The sequence below is a fragment of the Sarcophilus harrisii genome, chromosome 4, assembly GCF_902635505.1.
Source record: "Sarcophilus harrisii chromosome 4, mSarHar1.11, whole genome shotgun sequence".
Taxonomy (NCBI): Eukaryota; Metazoa; Chordata; class Mammalia; order Dasyuromorphia; family Dasyuridae; genus Sarcophilus; species Sarcophilus harrisii.
The window spans coordinates 281,770,558-281,795,121 of record NC_045429.1 but is presented as its reverse complement, the minus strand read 5'-3'; the positions used below and the strand labels follow the sequence as shown (position 1 = coordinate 281,795,121).

At 35.1% G+C, this 24,564-nt stretch overlaps 1 protein-coding gene across 3 annotated transcripts in view; it reads left to right on the top strand.

Annotated features, from left to right (window-relative positions):
- UHRF1BP1 (UHRF1 binding protein 1) overlaps positions 1-24,564 on the top strand; it is a 63,012-nt gene that overhangs the window by 8,082 nt on the left and 30,366 nt on the right. For all 3 annotated transcript variants that reach the window (XM_031965026.1, XM_031965025.1, XM_031965027.1), the window contains exons 2-8: positions 7,115-7,277; positions 7,365-7,403; positions 16,055-16,146; positions 17,584-17,773; positions 18,457-18,597; positions 21,307-21,477; positions 21,826-22,015. In XM_031965026.1, the coding sequence (XP_031820886.1) occupies positions 7,115-7,277; positions 7,365-7,403; positions 16,055-16,146; positions 17,584-17,773; positions 18,457-18,597; positions 21,307-21,477; positions 21,826-22,015 (986 nt within the window). The remainder of the gene's footprint in view (positions 1-7,114; positions 7,278-7,364; positions 7,404-16,054; positions 16,147-17,583; positions 17,774-18,456; positions 18,598-21,306; positions 21,478-21,825; positions 22,016-24,564) is intronic.

Genomic DNA, 24,564 nt, shown 5'->3' with positions numbered 1-24,564 from the left:
AAGGCATTTGGAATTAAAGTGACTTGCCCAGGGTCACACAGCCAGGAAGTGTTAAATGTCTGAGGCCAGATTTAAACTCAAGTCCTCCTAACTTCAGGGCTGCTGCTCTATCCACTACACCAATTAGCTACCCCAATAAATACATTTCTAAAGAAAAAATCCAAGCTATCAACAACTATATGAAAAATATTCCTACACAGTAATACTTAGAAAAATCCAAATTAGAACAACTTTAAACTTCTATTTCACACATCTTTGGCAAAGTTAACCAAAAAGGAAAATGACAAATGCTCAAGAACGTATGGTAAAACAAATTTATTAATACACTATTGGTAGAGCTGCAAACTGCCCTAGCCATTTTGAGAGTAATTTGGAACTGTGTCCAAAAAGCTAACCCGGCAATATCCATACAGGTATACCAAAATATCAAAGAAAGAGGAAAATATCCAAATGCTATTGTCATTCAGTTGTTTTTAGTTGAGTCCAACTCTTCATGACCCCATTTGGGGTTTTACAGGCAAAAATACTGGAGTGGTTTGCCATTTTCTTTTCTAAATACACAAAAATGTTTATTGCAGTTCTTTATGTTGTGACAAAAAATTAGAAACTGAGGGGGTGCCTACCAATTGTTTAATGATTATACAAGTTGTGCTATATAAGTATGATGCATTGTGCTATTAGAAATTATTAAGGGGACAGTTTCAGAAAAACTTGGTAACATTTGTACAAGCTAATTGAATATAAGTTGAGCAAAAACTAGGAGAAGAATGTATACAATAATACAATAATAACAAATGACTGAGTTCTGATCAACACAGTGACCCATCATAGTTCCAAGGGACTCATCATATTCACATCTGCCCCCAATTTGCACTGAATCCATCGCTTTTTTACTTTGTAGTAGATAAAGGTGGTGGCAGAGGCAGATTGAGACAGCTTTTTTTTTTGGGACATGGCCAATTTTAACAAGGGTATCATTTTTGTTTTTGGTTTTTCTCTGGTGGGGAGAAGGTCAAGGAAATAAGGCAGTTCTTCACTTGTAAATATAATTTGCTAAAAATAAAGTAAAAAGTCACTTCATTAAAGAAATCATTTTACTGGGCCAATTCTTTAAGTAATCATGTATATTTTCTTCCTTTCACAACCAAATTCTTTTCTCTGTATTCTCTTCCTTGGTCATCTCATTCACTTCCATGATCTATGGAAATGACTCTCAAATCTCCCATCTTATTTTCAGAATGGCATTTCCAGTTGCCTGCTAGATACCTTCATCTACATTTCCTAAATTTGAGATTTAAATTATGACCCAAAAAGAATATTTTATCCCCGCCTAAAGAATAACATTTCCAAACCATAAGTTAAATTATAAAGCATTAAACACCAAAACTACTTGATGTATATTGGTTAAAAATAGAAAAGTAAATCACTGTGCTGGTGTAAATCAATAGACCAGTGTTAATAAACCCAGGAGCATAAATTACTTGAGGAACAACTCTATTTGGCAAGAAGTAAATTAGATTTATATTAATATCTTAACTATAAATCATATTAAGCTCAAAATGGATATATGGAAACTGAATATAAAAGGTCATAGTATCAAAAATATTGGAGAAAAGCAAAATTAGGTCCCTTTCATAGCTAAACAAGGGAGAAGGAAATTTATGTAGTTCTTAACTATGTGAAAGTGTACTCTAAGTGCTTCATAATTATTATTTCATTTTATCCTCACAACAACCCTAAGAGATAGGTGCTATTATTATTCCCATTTTATTAAAGAAACAAAAGCAAACAGATTAAGTGATTTGATCAATAGCCTATCTATCTATATATATAGATTATATAGCTAGTAAGTATCTGAACCTAGATTAGAATCCCTGTCTTCCTGATTCCAGATCCAACACTCTATCTACTATACCATCAATTGCCTCCTAACCAAACAAGAAATAAGGTTAGCACATAAGATAAAATAGGGAATGATGATTACAAGATGATGAAAACAAGAACAAAATGAGTGCAGCTAGATAAAAAAAAAAAGCATCTATTTGGGAAAAATCGTTTATCAAATATTTCTGTTAAGGATCTTATATTCAAGGTACATAAAGAAATAACACAAGATAAAGAGAGAGCTATTCCTCAGTAGATAAGTGGTCAAAGGTTATGAATTATTTTTGTTTCGTGAGGCAATTGGGGTTAAATGACTTGCCCAGGATCACACAGCTAGGAAGTGTTGTGTCTGAGAACAGATTTGAACTCAGGTCCTCCTGACGTCAGGGCTGGTACTCTATGCACTGCACCATCTAGCTGTCCCTAAAGATTATGAATTCTCAAGAGAATTTGAAGCTATTAATAATTGTATAAAAGATTGCCCAAATTAATATCTTAGTTAATAAAAGATCATTAATAAAAGAAATGCAAATCAAAATAATTCTGAGATTTCACATATATAAATTGATAAAGAGGGCAAAATAGTCAATAGTCAATGTTGAGAGGGGTTTTGGGAAGGCAAAACTAATTTGCTGTTGATGGAGTTGTGATTTGGTCCAAATATTCTGGAGAACAATTTAAAATTATACTTAAAAACCTAATTAAGAAATATTTATTAAGGGTTTTTAAATTTTAATTTAATTTTTATTAATAAGCATTCATTTTCTTTTCCCTTTCTCTTCCTACCCATTGCAATGAAAAAGAAAAACATTTATAACACTTATAACAATTATGTATTTTATCTTCCCCTCTGCTTTATGATTCCTAACTCTGTTCTTCATCCTTACCATGATTGCCAATCCATCAATTCCCTCATTTCTTTCCCAGGCCATCATTGCTTTATTACTTATACTCTCTTTCCTTCCCTACCTTTTCCTCTTAGTGAATCAGTTCTGTTCTATGGTGTTCTTTACACTGGAATCCTCTGTCCCTTTATTCTATTGATTATCATGCCTTGCTGTATTCCAGCTTTGAATTATTCACACCATCCACTGCCTTTGCTCCTGTTCATGTTCTGCTTCATGGAACTATGTAAAATCATGGCTCCATACTGACTAGTTCAATTACAAATTTGTTATATAATCTCAATTGTGCCCTCTGGGAAACAAGATAATCCTTTTATATTATTCTGATCGATTCACTATCTCACTCATCACCACAGTTATTCATTCTAACCCTTTTTATTTCTCTTCAGCCTTTTTATGGCATGCCCATTGTCTTGGCTAAAAACATTGCCTATTTATATTTCACTGAAAAAATTGAGGCCATTTGCTTCATTACATTATTTAAAATAAGTATTATCTATAAATGACAACTGGGGTTAGAGTAACCTAGCTTTTATTTTATTAAAATTGTATCCACACATACTTAGGCTTAATAATTTGCTCATTTAGAGTGGACATGTTAAGAACATGAAAAAATTAGAGGGAAAACATGATGGATAGTGTTAAAAAAAAGTTTTGTTTTGTTTTTTTTTTATTATAGCTTTTTATTTACAAAACATATGCATGGGTAATTTTTCAATACTGACCCTTGCAAAAATCTTCTGTTCCAAATTTTCCCCTCTTTTCCCCTACCCCTTCCCCTAAATGACAGGTATTCTAACACATGTTAAGATATATGTTAAATCCAATATATATCCATACATCATCTTGCTGCATAAGAAAAATTGGATCTACAAAGAAAGGGGAAAAAAAAAACCCAAGAAGGAAAATAAAACTGCAAGCAAACAATAACAGAAAGAGTGAAAATGCTATGTTGTGGTCCATACTCAGTTCCCACAGTCCTCTCTTTGCTGGAGACGGCTCTCTTCATTACTGGCCTGAATCAGTTCATTGCTGAAGAGAGTCACGTCCATCAGAATTGATTATCATATAGTCTTGTTGCTGTGAACAATGATCTCCTGGTTCTGCTCATTTCACTTAGCATCAGTTCATGTAAGTCTCTCCAGGTCTCTGAAATAATCCTGTTGGTCATTTTTTACAGAACAATAATATTCCATAACATTCATATACCATAATTTATTCAGCCATTCTTCAGTTGATGGCCATCCGCTCAGTTTCCAGTTTCTAGCCACTATGAAAAGGGCTGCCACAAACATTTTTGCACATGTGGGTCCCTTTCCCTCCTTTAAGATCTAAAAGTTTGTTTTTTAATATGGAATGCATGTATTTTCCCTTAGAAACAAAGTTATAAGTAGTGGATAGGTTCCCAGGCAGGAGCTTAACAATCCATAATGGTATTCAGCTCAACAGTAATAGTGATATCCTTAATTCTAAGACCTGGAAAGAAAGCTCGTTGTCGAAGGAAAAGAATGAGAGTTTCCTATGACAGGACCAGCTAAGATTTTCCTTGGAATCTTCCTTCCCCTTTCTACTCCTCTTTATAAATACATAGAGCCTTTATGATACTCTTAAGTCTTCTAGCATGGCATTCCACTTAGACACTCCATTTTTTAATCTTTTCTCCCCCCAATTAAAATTCCCATGTACTTCGTGGATTGGCTCTTATCTGATGAAATAAATATTAGGAGTCTTCTTAAACTAATGTATATTCTGTGAGTGAATGTGAGCCCTTAACCCTTTCCAGAAATATTTGGATTTTTAAGCAATGATTTTGCTATCTCAAATAAACCTCTAATTTAGCGGCATTTCAGATTATATAACAAAATGAAAGAAGAAAATTTAGGCAATTGTAGCTGGAGGATTTTTCTAAGTAGGAAGACTTAGATAAGCAGGCCAGCTCTGCCTTAGAAGAGTTATCCCTGATGTCAATAACCATAACTTATTCTTACTATTAATAACTTATATTAATAGATTGCTTACAGATTCTCTAAAAATTGCAAAGTTTTCTATGATGATTTTCTGTGAGACTGATGAGACAAGATGGTATAGAAGATGATATAGCTATCAATATTTGTGATTTTAATATCAGTTAAGGAGTATTTGTTTATGGTTTCAGAGGAATAAAACAACCTTTCCCAAGGGAACCAGATACTTCTACCAGTGAATGTCAGTACTTTTCTATCTATTATTGTTAGAGGTACTTTCTAAATTTCTATTCAAGTTTTCTCTTTTCAATATAGTAGTATTTATATTAACAAAGAATAAGTATTCAAGTTATGTGCTTTGTTGTTAGAAGCCTTTTGAGAGATAGAATTGATCTCAAAGACTTACGCTTGTATTCTATCCTTTGTGTTTACCCAGTGTCCCTTATTAGGACATTGTTCCTTAGAAATATAATGACTGGGGGAAAGGGGAGAGTCAAGATTATAAAGAAAAGACTGGAACTTCCCTTTTCTCATCCCCAAACTTCTCCAAACACTTAAATATTTCCCTAAAACAAATCCAAGAATGGCAAAACCTACCAAAAGACAGGGTAAAATAATTAACAAGCTCATGACAGCTCTGTCATACCAAGGTGAGAGTGGAATATAATCCAGCGCAGCATGTGCCAGTGCAAACTAAGTCCTAGGAAACAGAAGCAGGCATTAGAACTCACTGAATTAATAGCAATAGTGGCTGTTTTTGGAGCTTTGAGTTCATAGATGGTAGGATTGAACAGTTGGTCAGGAGGAGATTGTGTGGGGTCTCTGCTGACACTGGGGTGGAACTTTGTGGTTTTGCCCATATTTGGATATAGGCTGCTGTCTGAGGTGTCAGTTCCAAGATGAGGAGGAGCACTAGCACACCAGTGATTTTAGCCACAGTAGAAAAGATCCCTCTTCACAGTTCCAGGGCAGAAAAAAGTGCTTGTGATTGCTCACAGACCAATTTCTTAAGGGAAAAACTGAAAACTTACAGGTCCTTGGAAGTAGCTCTGAAAACAACTGCACAAAACCCATGAAGCTTGAAACAGTATGCTCTTTATCCTGAAAAGAGAGCCTGACTTTAACAAGATTTAAAAGTCAAGAAATAGTCTGGAAAAATGATCAAACAGCAGAAAAAATTCTGGGTATAGAAAATCAGGAAGATGAGAACATGCACTCAGAAGAAGACCATAAAATCAAAACTACTGCATCCAAAGCCTCAAAGGCAAACGAATTGGTCTTAAGTCATGAGAGAGTTCAAAAAGGATTTAAAAAATCAAATAAGAGAGGGAGAGAAAAATTGGGAAGAGAAGAGTGATACAAAAAAGTCATGAAGAAAAGAGTCAACAGCTTAAAGAGGCACAAAAAATACTGAAAAAAGTAATACCTTAAAAAACAGAATTGACTAAATGGAAAAAGATATACAAAAATTCACTAAGAAAAAAATTCCTTAAAAAGCAAAATTGACCAAATGAAAAAAAGAGGCACAAAAATTCACTGAAGAAACAAACTCCTTGAAAAACAGAATTGGCCAAATAATGAGAGAGAAAAATCTAGTGAGGAAAAGAATGCCTTAAAAAGCAGAATTGACCAAATGGAAAAAGAAGCACAAAAATTCACAAGAAAAAAACTCCTTAAAAACAGGATTGGTATTGTTCTTGTGGTAAATCATGAACAAAGTACTTTCATAAAAATCTGGAAAGACCTATATGAACTCAAGCAAAGTAAAGCATACTATGTATGCACAAAGTAATAGCATTGTTGTGGGATGATCAACTGTGAATGACTGCTATTCTAGCAATACAGTGATCCAAGACTATTATGAAGAAGTTATGGTGAAACATTCTATCCAAATCCAGAGAAAGAACTGATTGTATTTGAATATAGATTGAAGCATATTCTTTTTTAAAATTTCATTTTTTCTTGAGGATTTTTTTTGGAGGGGGGGAATTTTATGTTTTCTTTTACAATATGAGTTTTAGATATTTAACATGTATGGAAATACCCACCATCTAGGGGAGGAGGTGGGGGGAAGAAGGGGAAAATTTGGAACAGAAGTTTTTGCAAAGGTCAGTGTTGAAAAATTACCCATACATATGTTTTGTCAATAAAGAAAGATAACCAGACGTTACAGGGAAGGACAAAAATAATTTGGAACACAAGGTTTTGCAAGGTTTTGAAAACTTGTGCAAGAGACAAAAAAAATAAATATCTTAAATCAGAGATAGGATTTTGCCCTAAGCACTGAAACATTGTGGGCTATAGGGTCCAGTTAGCAGATGCCCAGAAGAAATAATTGATTCTCATTTTCATTTTCATCAGGTTTACTAAGAATTTGTCCCCTGACAAAATCAACTTGAGTACTCTGAAAGGGGAGGGACAACTGACCAACCTGGAGCTGGATGAAGAGGTTCTGCAGAATGTACTAGAACTTCCCACATGGTTAGCTATTACTCGGGTCTTCTGCAACAAGGCCTCCATCAGGGTGAGTATGGGTACCAGACTGCTGGTTACTGTGTAATTCTATTTGGAAAGTAAATATTACTTCCTTCCTTTTTTTTTTTTCTTTCAGATCCAGTGGACAAAGCTAAAGACGCACCCAATCTGTCTGGTAATAAAACAATGACTTATATAATATTAATAATAGTTAATTTAGTGCTAAGACTTTTAAAGCATTTTCCTTACAGTAACTCTGTGGCTAGAGATCAGTTTTATAGATGAGGAAATGGTCTCAAATAGGGAAAATACCTTGCCAGTGGTCATAAACCTAGATCACATCATATCTAGAATTTGAGCTCTTGTCTTTTACCTGCAAGTCCAAAGCTCTTTACACTGTGTACAGTAGTATTGTGAGTCTACGGTCTTCTCACTGGAAACGGAGTTCTTTTATTTTATCTAATCAAATCAGGATTGTCAGCTAACTTTCTGATTAAAGGTAGATAGGCAAGGTACATTTGATAATTTTGTGGTGTTATTTTTCTTTTGATCCTAAGCAGTGTTTCTACAGGGCTTATATCCCAAAGAGATCTTAAAGGAGGAAAAGGGACTCACATGTGCAAAAATGTTTGTAGCAGCCCTTTTTGTAGTGGCAAGGAACTGGAAGCTGAGTGGATGCCCATCAGCTGGAGAATGGCTGAATAAGCTATGGTATATGAATGTTATGGGATGTTATTGTTCTATAGGAAATGATCAGCAGGATGATTTCAGAAAGGCTTGGAGAGACTTACATGAACTGATGCTGAGGGAAATGAATAAAACCAAGAGAACAATGAACACAGCAACAAGATTATGTGATGATCATTGTGTGATGGACTTGGCTTTATTCAACAGTGAGGTGATTCAGGCCAGTTTTCAATAGACTTGTGATGGAAAGAACCATCTGCATACAGAAAGAGGACTATAGTGATTGAATATGGATCACAACATAGTATTTTTACCTTTTTCGTTGTTGTTTTGCTTGCTTTTTTTCTTAATTATTTTTTCCTTTTTGATCTTTTTTTGTGCAGTATGAAAAATGTGGAAATATGTAGAGAAGAATTGTACATGTTTAACATATATTGGATTGTTTGCTGTCTAGAGGAGGGGTGGGAGAAAAAGGGAGAGAAAAATTTAGAACACAAGGTTTTACAAGGGTGAATACTGAAAACTATCTTTGCATGTTTTTTGAAAATAAAAAGCTGTTATGTAATTAAAAAAAAAGAAGGCTTAAGAAAAAAAAAATAAAGTTAAAAAAAATGTTGATTAGCTAAATACCTAGGATAGGCTAGAAGCTAACAAAATCTTTCTTTGGGTGAACAGGGCTCTTCACAGTTTAAATTTCTTCCAGATTTAGTTGAAGTCTCATCAAGTGCTAGGTAGCACAATGGAAAGAATATTGGTCTTGGAATCAGGAGGACTGATCTCCATGAGTTTAAAACCTGTTTTAGACATTAATTATGTGATCTTTGGCAATCACTTCACCCGGTTTGCCTCAGTTTGCTCATTTATAAAATGAGCTGCAAAAGGAAATGGCAAATCATTTCTGTATCTTTGCCAAGAAAACCCCCAAAGAGGTCATTGGATACAATTGGATATAATTGTAACAATACAATAATAACAACTGCTCCTAGGGCCTGAGTGATTTGATTTTCCTTTGAGTCTGATCTTTCATTTGGATTTCTTATCACTCAGGTCTCCTTGCATTTATTTATTTTTTTATTGGAAATAACTATATTTACTTTGGTACATATAGATAATAGAATATTACTACTGAATAGAAAATGATTAATATTGGTTTCAAAGAAGCACATGCTAATTTTAAAGAAACAATGCAGGGTTTTTGTTTGTTTGTTTGTTTTTCCTTCTCCAGGTCATTTTTTTTATTATAACTTTTTATTGACAGAACATATGCATGGGTAATTTTTTACAACACTATCCCTTGCACTCACTTCTGTTCTGACTTGTCCCTTCCCTCCATCCACCCTGTCCCCTAGATGGCAGGCAGTCTTATATATGTTACATATGTTATAGTATATCCTAGATACAATATATATGTGCAGAACCGTACAGTTCTCTTGTTGCACAAGAAGAATTAGCACAAGAAGAATAACTCTTGCAGTTATTAAGTGCCTACTACGGCCTGGTACCATGAAAGATACTAGAGATATAAAGACAAAAGTGAAAAACAGTACTTTTCCTTAAGGCTTTTATTGTATCCTTGGAGGATTCAGTGGTTAAGCAGATATATAAATGCAATATAATTTCAGCAGAAAAAAAAAAACACAAAGTAGGCATCAGTAAATGCTCCCCTCATGGTAGGGGAGAGAGAGGGAGAAAATTTTGGAGCACAAGTTTTTGCAAGGGTGAATGTTGAAAACTATTTTTGCATGTATTTTGAAAATAAAAAGCTATTATCAAAAATTTTTTTAAACAGTTGAATAAGTTGAATCTTGAAAGAAACAGGGTTAAGAATTAGAGGTGAGGACGGAGCACAGTAAAAGCATTTGAGATGACCTATGGAAAAGCTTGGAGGTAGGATATGAAATAGTATCTTCAGGGAATAATAAATAGATTGGTTTGGCTGATACAGAGTATTTGAAGGGGAATATATTAAATAGTTCTGAAAACTGGGTTATAGTTACCTTTCAACTTCCAAACTATTCTAAAAATAAACTTAGAACTGAACTTTTTTCTTTCTTTGACAAAGAGGTCAGTGAACTCCCATTCTTAGTTGCTTGTCTTTTTATTCTCTATAAGTCCCATGATGAGCCAATAAGTATTAAATGGTAAGTAGCATGTTGGCCACATAGAGACACAAGTAAAACTCATTTATACTTCTGAGGAAACCTCCAACTCAGTCTTTGTTTCTTCCTTTTGAGAATAGTAGGCTGCTGCCCGCTTCTTGTTTTTTGGGTTTTTCTGAAGACACTTTGAAGAGACTTTGCCTGATTAGCCCTAGAGGCCTTTATGATAAAATGGCTATAGTTATAAAACAGAAATCAAGACTTCTGAATTCTTTAGTTTTGCTTTATCCTTATAATGCATCATTTTCCCCAAGAATCTCACTTTATTATCAAGTGAAAGAAACACTGGGTTTGAATTTCGGAGATCTTCTTTAGGAGATTTAGTAAGTGTGTGGGATGTAGAAGACCTTTACCCAAAATGACTACTCAAAGATCACTCAAAATAGAAAGCAGAAAGGTCGTTTATTAAACCTCCAGAGGATGAGCCATTTTATCACAAGATAAGGGAAAGAGAAAGCTTGTGGTAGGAGGGCTAAAGAAGTAGTAAAGATAAATAGCTTTTATACAAGAGATTACATCACAAGTAAGAGAGCAATTAGAAAGGGGAGGGGGAGGCATCTAATTGGTTGTTGCTATCCAGAGAGATTGGAATGGAAGGTTTCTGTTTCCCCCAAATCACCTGATTTCTAAGAAACAGAAAATGAGGCCTTCAGGCTTCAAATATGAGCCTGCATATATTATACAGGTCATAGGGGAAACACAGAAATAATAAAAATAAAATACAGAAAAAAGAATTCACACATTCCTGTAAGTTCTTCCCTTTATCTCTCTATTCCACATAATTCTCTCCTTGTTATATGTAAATGATTTTTATCATAACTCTCTGAAGAACTTAAACACTGTTCAAAATCAGTTAACATATCTATACATTGTTTATCAACTTCACCATCAAGATCATCCCTCTCTAATACATTCCAGCCTTTTCTCTGAAGAATCATCATTTTAATAGCATCTTCTGTATGCAATATTTTTGATAGGGACTGTTGAACTATTCTGGTTACTAATGTAATTATACAGGGTAGGCACAGAGGCAACAGGATAATACCACTGATTGCAATAAGTCCATACCATAAAAATTGCTTCCACCAACTGTTTTGGAAACAGTTATCACAGAACAGATTGGCATTTGGCAGACATAAAAATATAAAGATAAATTAACAAAGATGACAGTCTAGGGAAACTGAGGCACAACATTACACACTCTCCTTCTGAATATTTGAATTATTGAATTACCTCCCTTAGATACCTGGGAAGTCTCAACACCATAATTTTGACCAACCTAATGTGAAGCAAATAAATCAAAATGAAACTAAAAAATGCAAGGACTTATGGCAAGGGCAAAGTCTCTTCCTGACAACCCCAGAGTTATCAGCAGTAGAAAGGCCCTCATCTTACTCAGAGAATCCAGTTTGAGATGGACAGTTCACTGTGTTAGGTGGTCTGCAGTCATTTGTGCACTTAACTCAGCTTCTGCTTATATAGGGAGTAGCAGAGCTCGAGACAGTCATGCTGCCTATTCAGAGGGTCACCCCTCTCCAGGGGCGAAGGGTGAGACTTGGAGTAGCTCCACCTGTCCTCACCCAGAGGAACAGACAAGGATGCTACTAGGATACAGATTTCTGAGCAGAGTTATCAGAGTATGCACAGTTAGACCATGAAGGCAGGCAAACCCCGAACTTTAGAGACCTGAAACGTCCTTTGAGACTACTGAGATACCAATTAAGAAACTGTGGTTACAGAGCTGGAGAATGCCAGTCCTAAGACAGGTATCTGTATCTTGGAGATTTCCTAAAAACAGGCAATCAGAGAATAGTCTATCAAAACAATTCCAACAGAATAAGGTATTTCAAAGCTAAAGCATCAAATAACCATCCCACATATAAAGTTCCTATACATCCATAACAGCAATAACTGCACAATTTAACAATTTCCATCCCAAATCATAAGCACAGTAATACAGTTTGTAATTTTAACAATAATTTATCAAGCACTTTCCCGCTCCCCCATATCAGTCCAAATTACATCAGGAGCAGGGGCGATGGTCTCAATATAAGCTGCTTCAGACTGAGAAATGGGCGAAGGCTCTCAATCCATACCACATAAGTGTGGCATCAATCTAAGCTTCAGATGGGCAGATCCATGTCTCAGAAGATGTTCAATAATCTGTAATTTGACCAAAATCTAGAACAACAAAAAACCATATCTAACAAGATTAGAACAGTCTGAGTTAGAAAGGCTTGATTCACCAGACTGCTGCCAAAGGTGAAGAGCCAGCAGCTGAGTTTGCTTCACAAGGCAGGCAAATGGCTCTCAGCTATATTCCCAATAAATAAAACAGCAGTTAGATTTCACAGACTATTGTTAATTGTCCTCTTATCATTTAGAAACCTTTTAAAAACAAAACACAAATATCCAGTAACAGACTGATGACCAGACTAAATACTTATGTGCCTAAGCATTTAGGATATAATGATTACATATAACCAGGTTGGAAACAACAAAGTATGACATAATTGAATTGGTTTAACAGTTTCTATTGATCATTGCTCTGATCATAGAAATCAGTCACAGGAAGAAAAAAATTCAAGAACATGCCATGACCTTATATCGGTAACAGAAATTTATCCCAGAAAATTCACACAATTCTTACATACCCAAGTAGATGTTGAATCTTGAATAAGTTGAATATTATACCAATCATTTTGCTTTTAAAATACCCAATACACAGAAAAACCCCAAACTACACATTGTTCACAACAAAAACATTTTCAAAAGGATGAAGGCAAAAACTATTATTCTTGGAGTCCCTTTCAGATAATTGGCATCAATATAGTTAATTAAAACTTCCTATTTTCACATAAAAGAATCTGAAAAGTTCTTAAAAACATCAATTAAACTTTTTGAAATAACCCTTTCAAACTATATATCACATTTCTGATCATATTCTTTAATATTCATAACCATTATGTATCTAAAGAAACAAATATTCAGTCAATTAATATCTTGTAAGAGCAGCCTGTCCCTTTAAATCATACTTTGCTTTCTTCAGCCAAAGGTACCAAGCAGCTGCTGCTTTCCACTGCTGCCCTCCCCCTCCAAAAACAGATCCTGTCTCACAGCTGTCTTTCTGTGACTACCTTTTCCAATCATTTCCTTCTTTTTCCCTATGATTTCTTCTTGAAATCATTTGCTCCTACTAATCAATTCTGCTCAAATCACCTTCATTCTCCTTTCCCATCTCTCTGTCTCTCTCCTCCCAAAGCCTACTTGTTCAAACCTTCTCCGACATACTTTAAACACTCCCAAATCAATAATCCTTCTGACTAGATGATCCATTTAAACTATTAATTGCCTTTGTAAATCAATCTTTCTTTTCCCTTTTCTTTAAATCACCTTTTTTTAAACTTTAAACTTCAAGATTCACAATTAGCTTTGAACCAAATTTCATAAAACTTATAATATAGTTTACAAATTACCCAATACTTTAAAAAAGCAATATACCATTTAAGTAGGGAGATACAAACACAACCTCCCCTAAGGTAAGCTACTGACATTTTGTTTAATAATCTATATTTTAATTTGAAGTCCAACCAAACAATAAAGCAAAAAAAAAAAAAGTTTTTCTTTTCAGTTGTAAAGGCCACAATATTCAAACACTTCTTAAGATTTTATACTCAGAATAAATCTAACATGTACAAGGCAACAGTAAAATTTTTTCCCCCAATTTCAAAATTATAGTACCTCTTTAAAATATAGTAAGTTCCCAAAACTCTTAATCAAATGTTGCAGAAAAACAATTACCAAGTTTAGCCTTCTTAAACTTTCTGTTCTCTAGTTCCATCAAAGCAAACTTGCTAATAATGATATTTCTTTCTTCTCTTGGGACAATTTTTAGAAACATGCCTGGTTTTCCCACAGGTCCAACAGGTCAGAGAGCCCCCACGTTTGGCTATTTACCTCTCTTACTCTATTTTTATTCCTCCCTTCCAATATCTGCAATTTCTTATTTCCAATCTTAAGTTTCCAATCTTAACACACATACCAATTTAAAGTTATTTTAAAATTAACCAGTACTTTAGTTTGTGAAATTGCCTAAAATCTACCTAGATATTCCATTCAAACTTCTTTTCTTTAGTAAGCCAGGAAAGAGTTAAGCACCAATCCTTGCTTTACCTTGAGATTTTTTTTTTCCTCTAGCAGGATTCCACAAGCCTGAGTTGTGATAACAAGGCCCCTTGTTTATGGGAGTATTAGCCACTGTTCTTCTATTTTCTCAAAACTTTCCAATCTTTCAATCTATGTTTTTATTTTTCCCCTTCTCTCCCCCTCTTCTTGCAAAATTAGTTCCCAAATTACCTTATCATGATCTAAGACCAATACATTCTGAGCCACTCTGAAAGAATTACTACTCTGAATGAATTCCAATCCCCACAATTCAGCCTGATATTTTTCTAAGCCTGCAACACAGAGGCTGAATTCTTATTTCTTACAAGCTTGCTAACTTTTAACACAGAACAAAAAATGCAAAGCAGACATACACACAAATACACGCAGAACTCTATTTTCACCTTTTACATACAGATTTAAGTGTGACATACTCAAATAGTCTTGGAAACATCCTCCCAGTTTTCTTCCCTTTTATACCTGGGAAATTCATCCCAGTCTTGAATTCCCTAGCTAACATTCTGATACAAATTCTTGGACTGCTTCTATCCCATTTTACCACCTTGGACCCAGTCTAAGTGTTGGTGGAGGCCCTTCCCCTCACTCCCTGCAGCCACCCAAGAGCTTCTTCAGGAAAGTCCTTTCCTTGGGGTCTAAAGCAGTCCCAACACAAAAACAAATTTAGGAGGAGCTAATCCCTCGGGGTCTCCCTTGACCCAGCCAATAGACCCCCAGACGCCCAAGAGCAGTTGCCTCGAGTTTACACGTGCACATATCTTTCAGGCTGCGATGCTGGCCATCAGGATTCTACTTCCTTCAATCTTCAATTCTGCTTTCTACCGAGTATCCCTGCCTCGGGTCATTGTCTAAGAGGGGAGGGAGGCTATTCACCCAGAACCAGAGACCATGGAGAAAACTACTCTGTGGGCTCCTGTCCCTATCTGGGGTGCACAGAGCCATCTCCCCCAAAGACCTCATCCCAGACGAGCCCCCAACTGTGTGGGATGTAGAAGATGCTTACCCAAAATGATTACTCAGGGATCATTCAAAATGGAAAGCAGAAAGGTCGTTTATTATACCTGTGGAGGATGAGCCATTCTATCATGAGATAAGGGAAAGAGAAAGCTCATGGTAGGAGGTCTAAAGAAGTAGTAAAGATACACAGCTTTTATATAAGAGATTACATCATAAGTAAGAGAGCATTGGGGGTGGGGAGGCATCTAATTGGTTGTTGCTATCTGGAGAGATTGGAATGGAAGGTTTCTGTTTCCCCAAAATCACCTCAGGCCTTCAGGCTTCAGATATGGGCCTACACATATTATACAGGTCATAGGGGAAACACAGAAATAATGAAAATAAAATACAGAAAAAGAATTTACACATTCCTATAAGTTCTTTACCTTATCTCTCTGTTCCACACGTGTGTGACCTTGAATGAGACATTTAACATCTCTCAGCTGTAGTTTCCTTATTGATAAAAATGAGCTTAATATGTCTGAGTGAGAAAAAGAAACATAGAATTGGGTAATGCTGGAAATAATTAGAAACAGTGTGATATCGTAGAATAAACTCTGGATTTGGAGTCGGTTTAGCCCCAGCCATGTTACTTTATTCCCTTGTGATCTTATTGAGCAAGATGTTTGCCCTCCTGAGTTTCTTGACTATAAGATGTAGTTTAAAAAAAAAAAAGAGTAGTTGTATTAGAATAAGATGATCTCTAAAATCCTTTCCAGCTCCAAGTCTGGAGACCCTGAGATCTTTTTTAATGCAAGCATGTGCTTTGCTTAGCATTCACTCTCAATGGTTTTCTTTGTAGTGTCTGGATAAAGTTGAAGTAGAGATGAAAACATGTGAAGAGCCGAGGCCGCCTAATGGACAGTCTCCCATTGCTCTGGCTTCAGGACAGAGGTCAGTTTATATCTTTAAGATGCTCATTTCTGTAATTAGGAAAGATAGGCTAGATAAGCCAGGGTACCCAGTGTCAACTTTAATAAACATTAAGTAGCTATTATGTTCAACTTTAATAACCTTTAAGTTTTTATTATGTTCCGAACACTATGCTTGACCTTCCTGGGAAACATGCAGAAGATCTGGAATACCTTCATGGAGTTGGTAAAATATTTTGATAATATGGCACGTGAATAATTATAGTGAGAAATGTTATAAACCAGTATTTTATAATAATTACTTGATATTGACAGTAATACTTTATAAATCCATCCGTGAAATCTAAATCAAGTACTTGTAATTATCCAGGCAAGGAGAGGGGAGGATTTTTTTTTTTTTACTAGAAAATAAAGGAAAGCTTCATGGAAGAGATGACATATGAAGTGAGCCTAAAAAAATGTAGATTTTCAGCAGTTGAAGACTTCAGGAGATAACATTCTTTGCAAAAAGAAATGGAAACAGTAAAGTACAGAATCAGAAGTAGCCCAATTTGCTTAGAGCACTCAGGGAGACAAGAATAATACTAGATAATTCTGGAAAGGTAAAATTAAAGTGAAGAAATACTGGAAGTTTTCCCAATTAAATAAAATAAGAATGCTGCCATTTCTGACTATTATTTGCAAATTCTGTAAAACAAGGGGAAAAAATTAAAGACAAAAACATTGGTTTCTCTCAGTAGGAGGTAAGTGTCAGGTATGGTTTCAGTTTTGGTTGGTTGACTTAAGTATTTTTGTTTTTGTAAGGGAGTGTGTGTGTGTGTACTTGGGAGGATTAAGATCAGCAGGATTAAATATTAATAAGTGTGATTGAGAGTAGAAGAATAAAAAAAATCTTAATGCTTGGGAGAGAAGTGGAAGGGTTATACCTTACATTTCAAAATATCAAACCAATTTGAGCTCTTCTGACCAAGCACTTCTTTCTGTCTCTTAGTGTGGACACTGGGTGAATAAATAGGGAGATCACAGAAGGGAATGGGAGGAGAAAAGGTTTTAAGGAAAAAGTTTAGGGAAACTTATTTTGGACAGGTTTTAGAGCATGTATGTGTAAGCTTAGCAGAGCTACAAAGTCAGTAAAAGGCAAAGTAAAATAGAGATGAGTATAAGTTAGACTTCAAGAAATGGGCTATATCTTCTGTAACTATATTTCTTTCTGATGTCCTTATACTTAAAGAGAATGTATTTTTTTTTTAATATCCTATAGAAACCTAATGCTCCCTTATTTTCCTTGTTTTTTTCCCTTAGTCCTGTGATGCTCACTGTCCAACAATATCTAGTTTATTATTGAAGGAACAGTGTTTTAAAGACTGGAAGTAGCCTCTTTTAATTCATTCTTCTTTCAGGTTGGAGAATGCCTTCTCGTTATCTTGATCTTTTGACTATTCTATTTCATTGTTTACAGTGAATATGGCTTTGCTGAGAAGGTGGTGGAGGGAATGTTCATTATTGTTAATTCTATCACCATCAAGATTCACTCCAAGGCTTTTCATGCCTCTTTCGAGTTGTGGCAGCTCCAGGGTTATAGTGTTAACCCCAATTGGCAGCAGAGCGACCTCCGCCTCACCCGTATCACTGACCCCCACCGAGGAGAGGTGACAGCCTTAAAGGGGAGTGGGGGGGGGGGGAAGTGGAATTGAAATAAGAATAATCCTTGTTTATTTTTAAGGGTAATAATCCTTTCAATTTTTAAAATTCCCTTAAGTGCTCTTCATATGTATAAACCCCTGAAAGAAATTTTCTTTAAAATTATATTAAAATTTTTTTAACATAATAACTATCACCAAAACATTTTTTTCTTTATTTCATGGACTATAGTGGCCAAAGAATTCAGCATTTTAGGGCATACTTATTAATGAAAAGTCTTTTCATACTTGACTAGGCATTATCTCTGGATAATGACTTGAATTCAAAAAGTCTTTCAGAGCCTAAGGTCACTTCCACTTCATCATAAAACATCAAAATAGGACTTTTATGAAGAAAAAAACCCATTAAAATCTAAAATGGTCTTACGTGAAAGTATACATTTTAAATTATTTTTTAAAATTATATTAAAACAATTTAGAATGTATCAACTTCAACCGTTATGTCAATAAAGGTTGAAGATACTATACCTTTTTCAGCAATTGTGAATGCTCCAACTAGTTGCCTTTTGGAGCTCTCTACTCAGCTAAAGGCGGTCTTTATTCCTTGTATGCTTTATGGCCTTAGTCTTACTGCCCCCTTTTGGTCAGTTCAAATATCCAGCATTCTGAGAAAATGTTTTCTCTCTTGTCAGGTTTTAACATTTAAGGAGCTAACATGGCAGACTCTTCGTATTGAGGCAGATGCCACTGACAGTGGTGATCAGGACCCAGTCACTACTCCACTGAGGCTCATTACCAACCAGGGCAGGATCCAAATAGCCCTTAAAAGAAGAGTGAGTATCCTTCATTTAATAATTTGCTTTTCCTATTCTCCTGTACAGCAGTGAGAGTGGATACTTTTATTATTGTTGGGTTTGACATCTGGGATGACACCATGAGAGGGAGAGCCAATTGTGCTGTTTTTTTGGACTTTAGCAGAAGGAAAAAGGAACTTGATTTTTAAAGAATATTTTCATAACTATTTCAATATAACTGGTATCCTTTGTAATCCTCTCGTTTATGCATTTAAAAACATTGTTCTGAGAACGGGTTCATAGGTTTCACCAGATTGTTAGAGATCCATGTCACACAAAAAATTCAGAACTTCTCTTATAGAACTTACTCATTGAGAAATTCAGCTTTATTACCTCTTAGTAAGCACATAAAATATTAAGAGAGTTCAAGAATTATAGAATTTGAAAGTTAGATAGGACCTCTGCAGCCATCTGGTTCCATATACAAAAGTAGTTCCCACTATAACATAGTTGACAAATATTCAATCCAGCCTTAGCTTAAAGATCTCCAAGGAAAAGGAATCCACCACTTTTCATAAAAGTTTATCCCACTAAACTTTATCTCACTTTTAGCTCTAATTGTTAGGAAATTCATCAGTCCTCTTTGAAACTTCTAAACATTGCTCCTGCTTTAGCCCTCTTATGCTAATCAGATCTAGTCTAATACCTCTATAAACATCTGAAGGCAGTTATTATTGATTTCTGAGTCTTCTTTTATCTAGGTCAAATACCTATTTCCTTCAACCGAGCCTCATAAAATATGATCCCAAGGCCCTTCACCATTTTTTGGACACTCCAGTTTTAATAAATTGTATAATGTCCAGAACTGAGCACAGTAGCCTAGATAAGGTTCTAATCAGGGTGGAATACAGTAGGACTACCTCCCTATTCCTGGAAGGTATGCTTCTCTTACTATAACTCAAGATCAAATTTGGCTGCTTCAGCTCACCACTAACTCATATTGAATTTGAATCTATAATACCACCTCCCTCCATTTTTTAATAGCTGCTATCTATCTATGCTTTCCTCATTTTTTTTTTTTTACTTTTGGAGTTTATTTTTTTTATACCCAAGTGCAAGACTTTATATTTATTCCTACTGAATTTCATCTTCTGGATTGGCTCTAGCCTGTCGAGATTCTTTTCCATCCTGACTCTTATCAACCATTATGTTAACTGTCCCTCCTAGCTTTTGTGCCTTCAACACTTTTGGTGAAAATATATTATCTGTGCTTTATCCAAGTTATTGGTAAAAAGTTAAATAGCAAAAGGCAAAACACAGATCCCTGGAGTATTTATTTCACTAGACAATTCCTGTCACTTTGAGATTCAGACATTAATTACTACTCTGAGTCTCATCATCCAATTACTTCTGATTGTATCTGAAGGTGTTATTATCAACTCCACATCTATCCATGTTCTACCAAAGAAAATAGTTTGAAATACTTCATCAAAAGTTTTGCTAAAAGCTAAGTAAACTATATCTGCATCATTCCTTTTATTGACTAGTTTAGTAATTCTGTCAAAAAAGACAAGTTACTCCAACTCAACCTATTCTTGATGAAACCAGATTGGCCTTTGTCATCACTTGCTTTTTTAGTAGTATTTGCCAACCACCTCTTCAGTGATCTATTTTTGGGTTTTCCCAAGAATTGAAATAAAGGTTACTGACCTATAATTTATAGACTATTTTCTTTTCCTTTTTTGAAAATACATTTGTTTTTCTCTAGTCTTATAGTACAATAACCATTTTTCACAATCTTTCAAATAACTCAGCAATCACATAAACCAATTCTTTTAGAACTTAAGAATAAGATCATTTAGCTTACTATTGCTTTATTTATTTGGGGTATCAACTTCTTGTTAATAATTTTTGTTCTGTTATTTCCAGCATGACTGGAAATCTTCTTGATGAGAAAATAGAAACAAAATGAAAGTTGTGAGTTATATCTTTTTTCTGTTGCCTTTTCTACTCTGAAGCAATGATCCTAAACTTTTATCTTCTTTTTTACCCTTAATATTAAGATTAAAAAGACCAAATCTTTTTTTATTGTCTTTAGCTTCTGTGGCCAATGTCATTTTGAGTGTTAATCCAGCTGACGGTATTTTGAAAAGACTATTCCACATTCTTATATTCATATCTTCTATTACCTCACCTTGTTTCCATCATTCTGTATATTTATCTTTTATTTGAGTTGATATTCTTAGACAAAACCATTTTCCTTCCTCCTTAAAAGTGTTTCTCTTTGTGACTTAAGAATAAACGTGTTTTGGAGAAATATAATCCATGAGAATCTATCTTTCCTATAAAGCCAGATCTGTCAAAGCAACTAGCAAATATTTTTCTGCCCTATTCGTTCTCTATATTTTCTTTAAGAGACTCAGTAGATCTGGAAGAAGTAAATACCTCAAACAATCTCTTTTATCCCTCACAGATCAACAACTGCAACCCCTCTGGCCAAATATATCCTCCTTGTGACCATTGATATTCAAAGAAACTCAGTTTTACCTCAGGGGAGAGAACAAATTTGCTTTGGGCCTTGCCTGGAGGGAAGTGGATAGTGAGCTTTTCTTTTTCAGAAATCTCCTATATTATTTATAGGGATATGATTTAATCAATTTAAATTTCATAGGTTGACTAGGTGAAACTATTTTGGGGAATTGAAATTATTCAAGATAATGAATTCCACTTTATCTCTGGCCCTATCAGACCAAAGACTGCAATGTGATAGCCTCCAAGTTGATGTTCCTGCTGGATGACCTGCTATGGGTTTTGACTGACTCACAGCTCAAAGCTATGATGAAGTATGCAGAGTCGTTGAGTGAGGCTGTGGAGAAGTCAGCCCTACAGAGAAAGAGCTTGGCACCTGAGCCCATTCAAGTGAGTTGGCACAAGTGATTATTAGTTGATCTGCCTTCTGTCTTTTCTAATAGGCTTTTCTAAAGTGTGCTTAATAGTAGTACTTAAATGACAATGGACAGGAGCCTGAAAAAATGTATTAGTAATTTCTTTGCATTGTAACTGACTAGTTCTACCCTCGTTGTGGAGTTTTTGTTATAAATAGTGGAACAAACCTAAAGTGAGCATCCAAGAAAATGCAGATATCTTGCCCTGGGACAATATAATCCATGATATATATTGTCTTTCCCCAGCATTATTATATACTTTGTTTACTTTAAGAAAATCTATAGAGTATTGGTGTTTTATATAACATTCTTTATATTACAGAATACTTCACCTGCTGCTCCCAGTGCCCATCATTCTTGGAACCAGACATTTGGTGGTGGTCAGAGCAATGTTAGCAACAGCCGTATCAGCCAGTACTTTGAGAAATTTGATGTGAAGGAATCATCTTATCATCTGCTTATTTCACGCTTGGATCTACACATTTGTGATGACAGCCAGTCCCGGGAACCAGGTGGGATTTGGCACTAGGCATGAAAGCTCCAAATTATATAGATGACTTTAGTACAGGGGAAATGATCAGATAAGGGTAAGTTCTCTGGGGATACAGAAGAGTGCTTTAACAAGATTTCGTGTTTAAATTTTGCTTCCAATAAAATAACATATTATGGTTATAGAATATAGTTACATTTTATGGGATATGGTTACATTAGATTGATTTTATTTATTTATATGTTTATAAAATATTCCTGTACACACTTTGGTTACTGTACACTGTTAGTCCTGGGCTGTCCCTTGGAAATATCTTCCAAATGGTCACCCAACACTTTTCCTTTTCTCTTACTCTTAACCCTGAGTTAGAGTTGGAGAGGGGAGTAGACTAGAAGTTTAGGAAAGAAGGAAAAAAAGGATCAGGCTTCATATTTCAGAATACTCTTTCATTCTCTTTTCTAAGCCCTGCTCCTCATCTTACAGCTCTCCTCCCCCACCTCCATCCCCCATCCCAATTCTCCAAGCTCAATACCCTATCCTGTTTTGGCCATCCAAAAGTTCCTCCTTCAATACCTTCCTTGCCTTTCTACAGTAATTCATGTTTCAAAGTTCACTTTGCCATCATAAAATAAATACAGAAGCAAACATAAGTGCCTTTTGTGTACAGAGCACACTATCTTAGGTCTTGGGGAAGAATATATTTTTTTTCATCCGGAACTGGTTTCATTGCTGTAGGGAGGTCCTTTGGAGGAAAGTCTCTGGATCAGTGGAAAAATCTTTGCAACTTTTGGTCTTTAAAAACTGCTGGAGGCACTTAGATGTGAGGTGATTTGCTAAGGATGACATATTCATTATGTATCAGGTAGGACTTAAAATCGGTTCTTCCTGACAGGCTTGCAACCTGGGGGTCATGCTCTCCTGAAATAAAATAAGTTGCCTAACCTTAAGGATCTCATTGTCTTTTTAGGAGAAAACATACCAATGAATGTTGCTAGTAGTATTACATAATAAATGTTTTTTTTTAACTAAGTTTTTTTTCCCTTTTTCTCTTGGTATTGAGTATGAGAAATAGTTTGATTAGTAGTCATTAAGCCCTACAAGTTGTGGATTCATAGTTCAATTAAAAAAAATCTTGATGGGGATAGTTTTCTTGCTGTGTTATATTTTTATGTTCTTTAATTTTCATGTTATTTTTGTTTTGTGATTATACTGTTTTTTATACTTCAAGTACTCAAATAGATCTGTGACTCCATTGATTTAAGGAGTTTAAAACCTTACTAAGATTAATAAAACATGACTGCCCATTCTGAAACATTCTGAAAAAACTGTCAGAGTGCAAGTACTTTCCATGATTTCTTCTACCTTCCCACCTGTCATCTCTTGTCCTCACCACATGATGAACCTGTTTTCTTTTACTCTAATTAATTCCCTTGTGACATCTTTTATTTCTTCTTCTTATTATTATTATTATAAATAATAATTATATAATACTATAATTATTACTAGGAATTATTATTGGTTACTTGTTGCAGTATGTTTACATTTCTCCATCTTGCCTTTTGTATAATATCATTGTTTCTTCTGCTGAAGAGAAAGTACTCTTGTTTTTATACTCTGCTGCTGCTTCAGTTTGCTTTGTTCACTTTCATCTAGCTATGTGTTGAGTGTTTGAGAAAAGCCAGACTTCCTTTTGCTTGGAAGGTGACTCTGAAAGCAGTCAATCAATCTTTGTATCTTAACTATAAAGAAACTTTTTTTTTTTTTTTTGCTGAGGCAATTGGGGTTAAGTGACTTGCTCAGGGTCACACAACTAGGAATTATTAAGGGTCTGAAGCCAAATTTGAACTCAGGTCCTCCTGACTTCAGGGATGGTGCAGGAAACATTTTTTTTTTTAAAAAGAAAGAAAGAAGCATTTCTACAACTTGAGTTCAAATAACTACAATGAAATCAACAGCTTTAAAAAAAACCCTCTCCTTTTCCCAAAATGTCTGCTTTCCTGATTTAAAAGAGAGATAGGACTGGAGTTTTGTTATATTTGGAATTCAGCAAAAAACTCAGAGGTGAAGGTGAATGAGAATTTCAAGAAAGGTCATTAGATCTGGCAACTAAGAAATTACTGGTTTTCAAGAGGGCAATTTGAGTGGAATGATAAAGTTGGAAGCCATATTGTAAAGAGTAAAGACAGAAAGTGGATGCACCTATTATAACTGGCCTTATCAAAGAATTTAGCTACAGAGGGCAGAAGAAATATAGGACAGTAGTTAGTGGATTTGGAATGATTAAGATTTTTTTTTCAGAATAGAGGAGACATGACCCCCAGCATTCACTAGTATTTTTTCCTAAGGTCAGCCTCAGTATTCAAGCTTCTGGTGGAAAGTGATGAAGAGGTGGAAAAAGGGTGTCTTTTTCCCTAATTTCTTCCTTAAATTTCTTCCTATTTCAATCTAGCTTCTCTTCAGATGCCAAAGTGATTTTTCCAATGTGTTGACCAGGTGACCCCCCTACTCAATACTTTCTAATGGTTCCTTTTTACTCTAGCACCACTATAAACTCCTCTGATATTCAAAAAC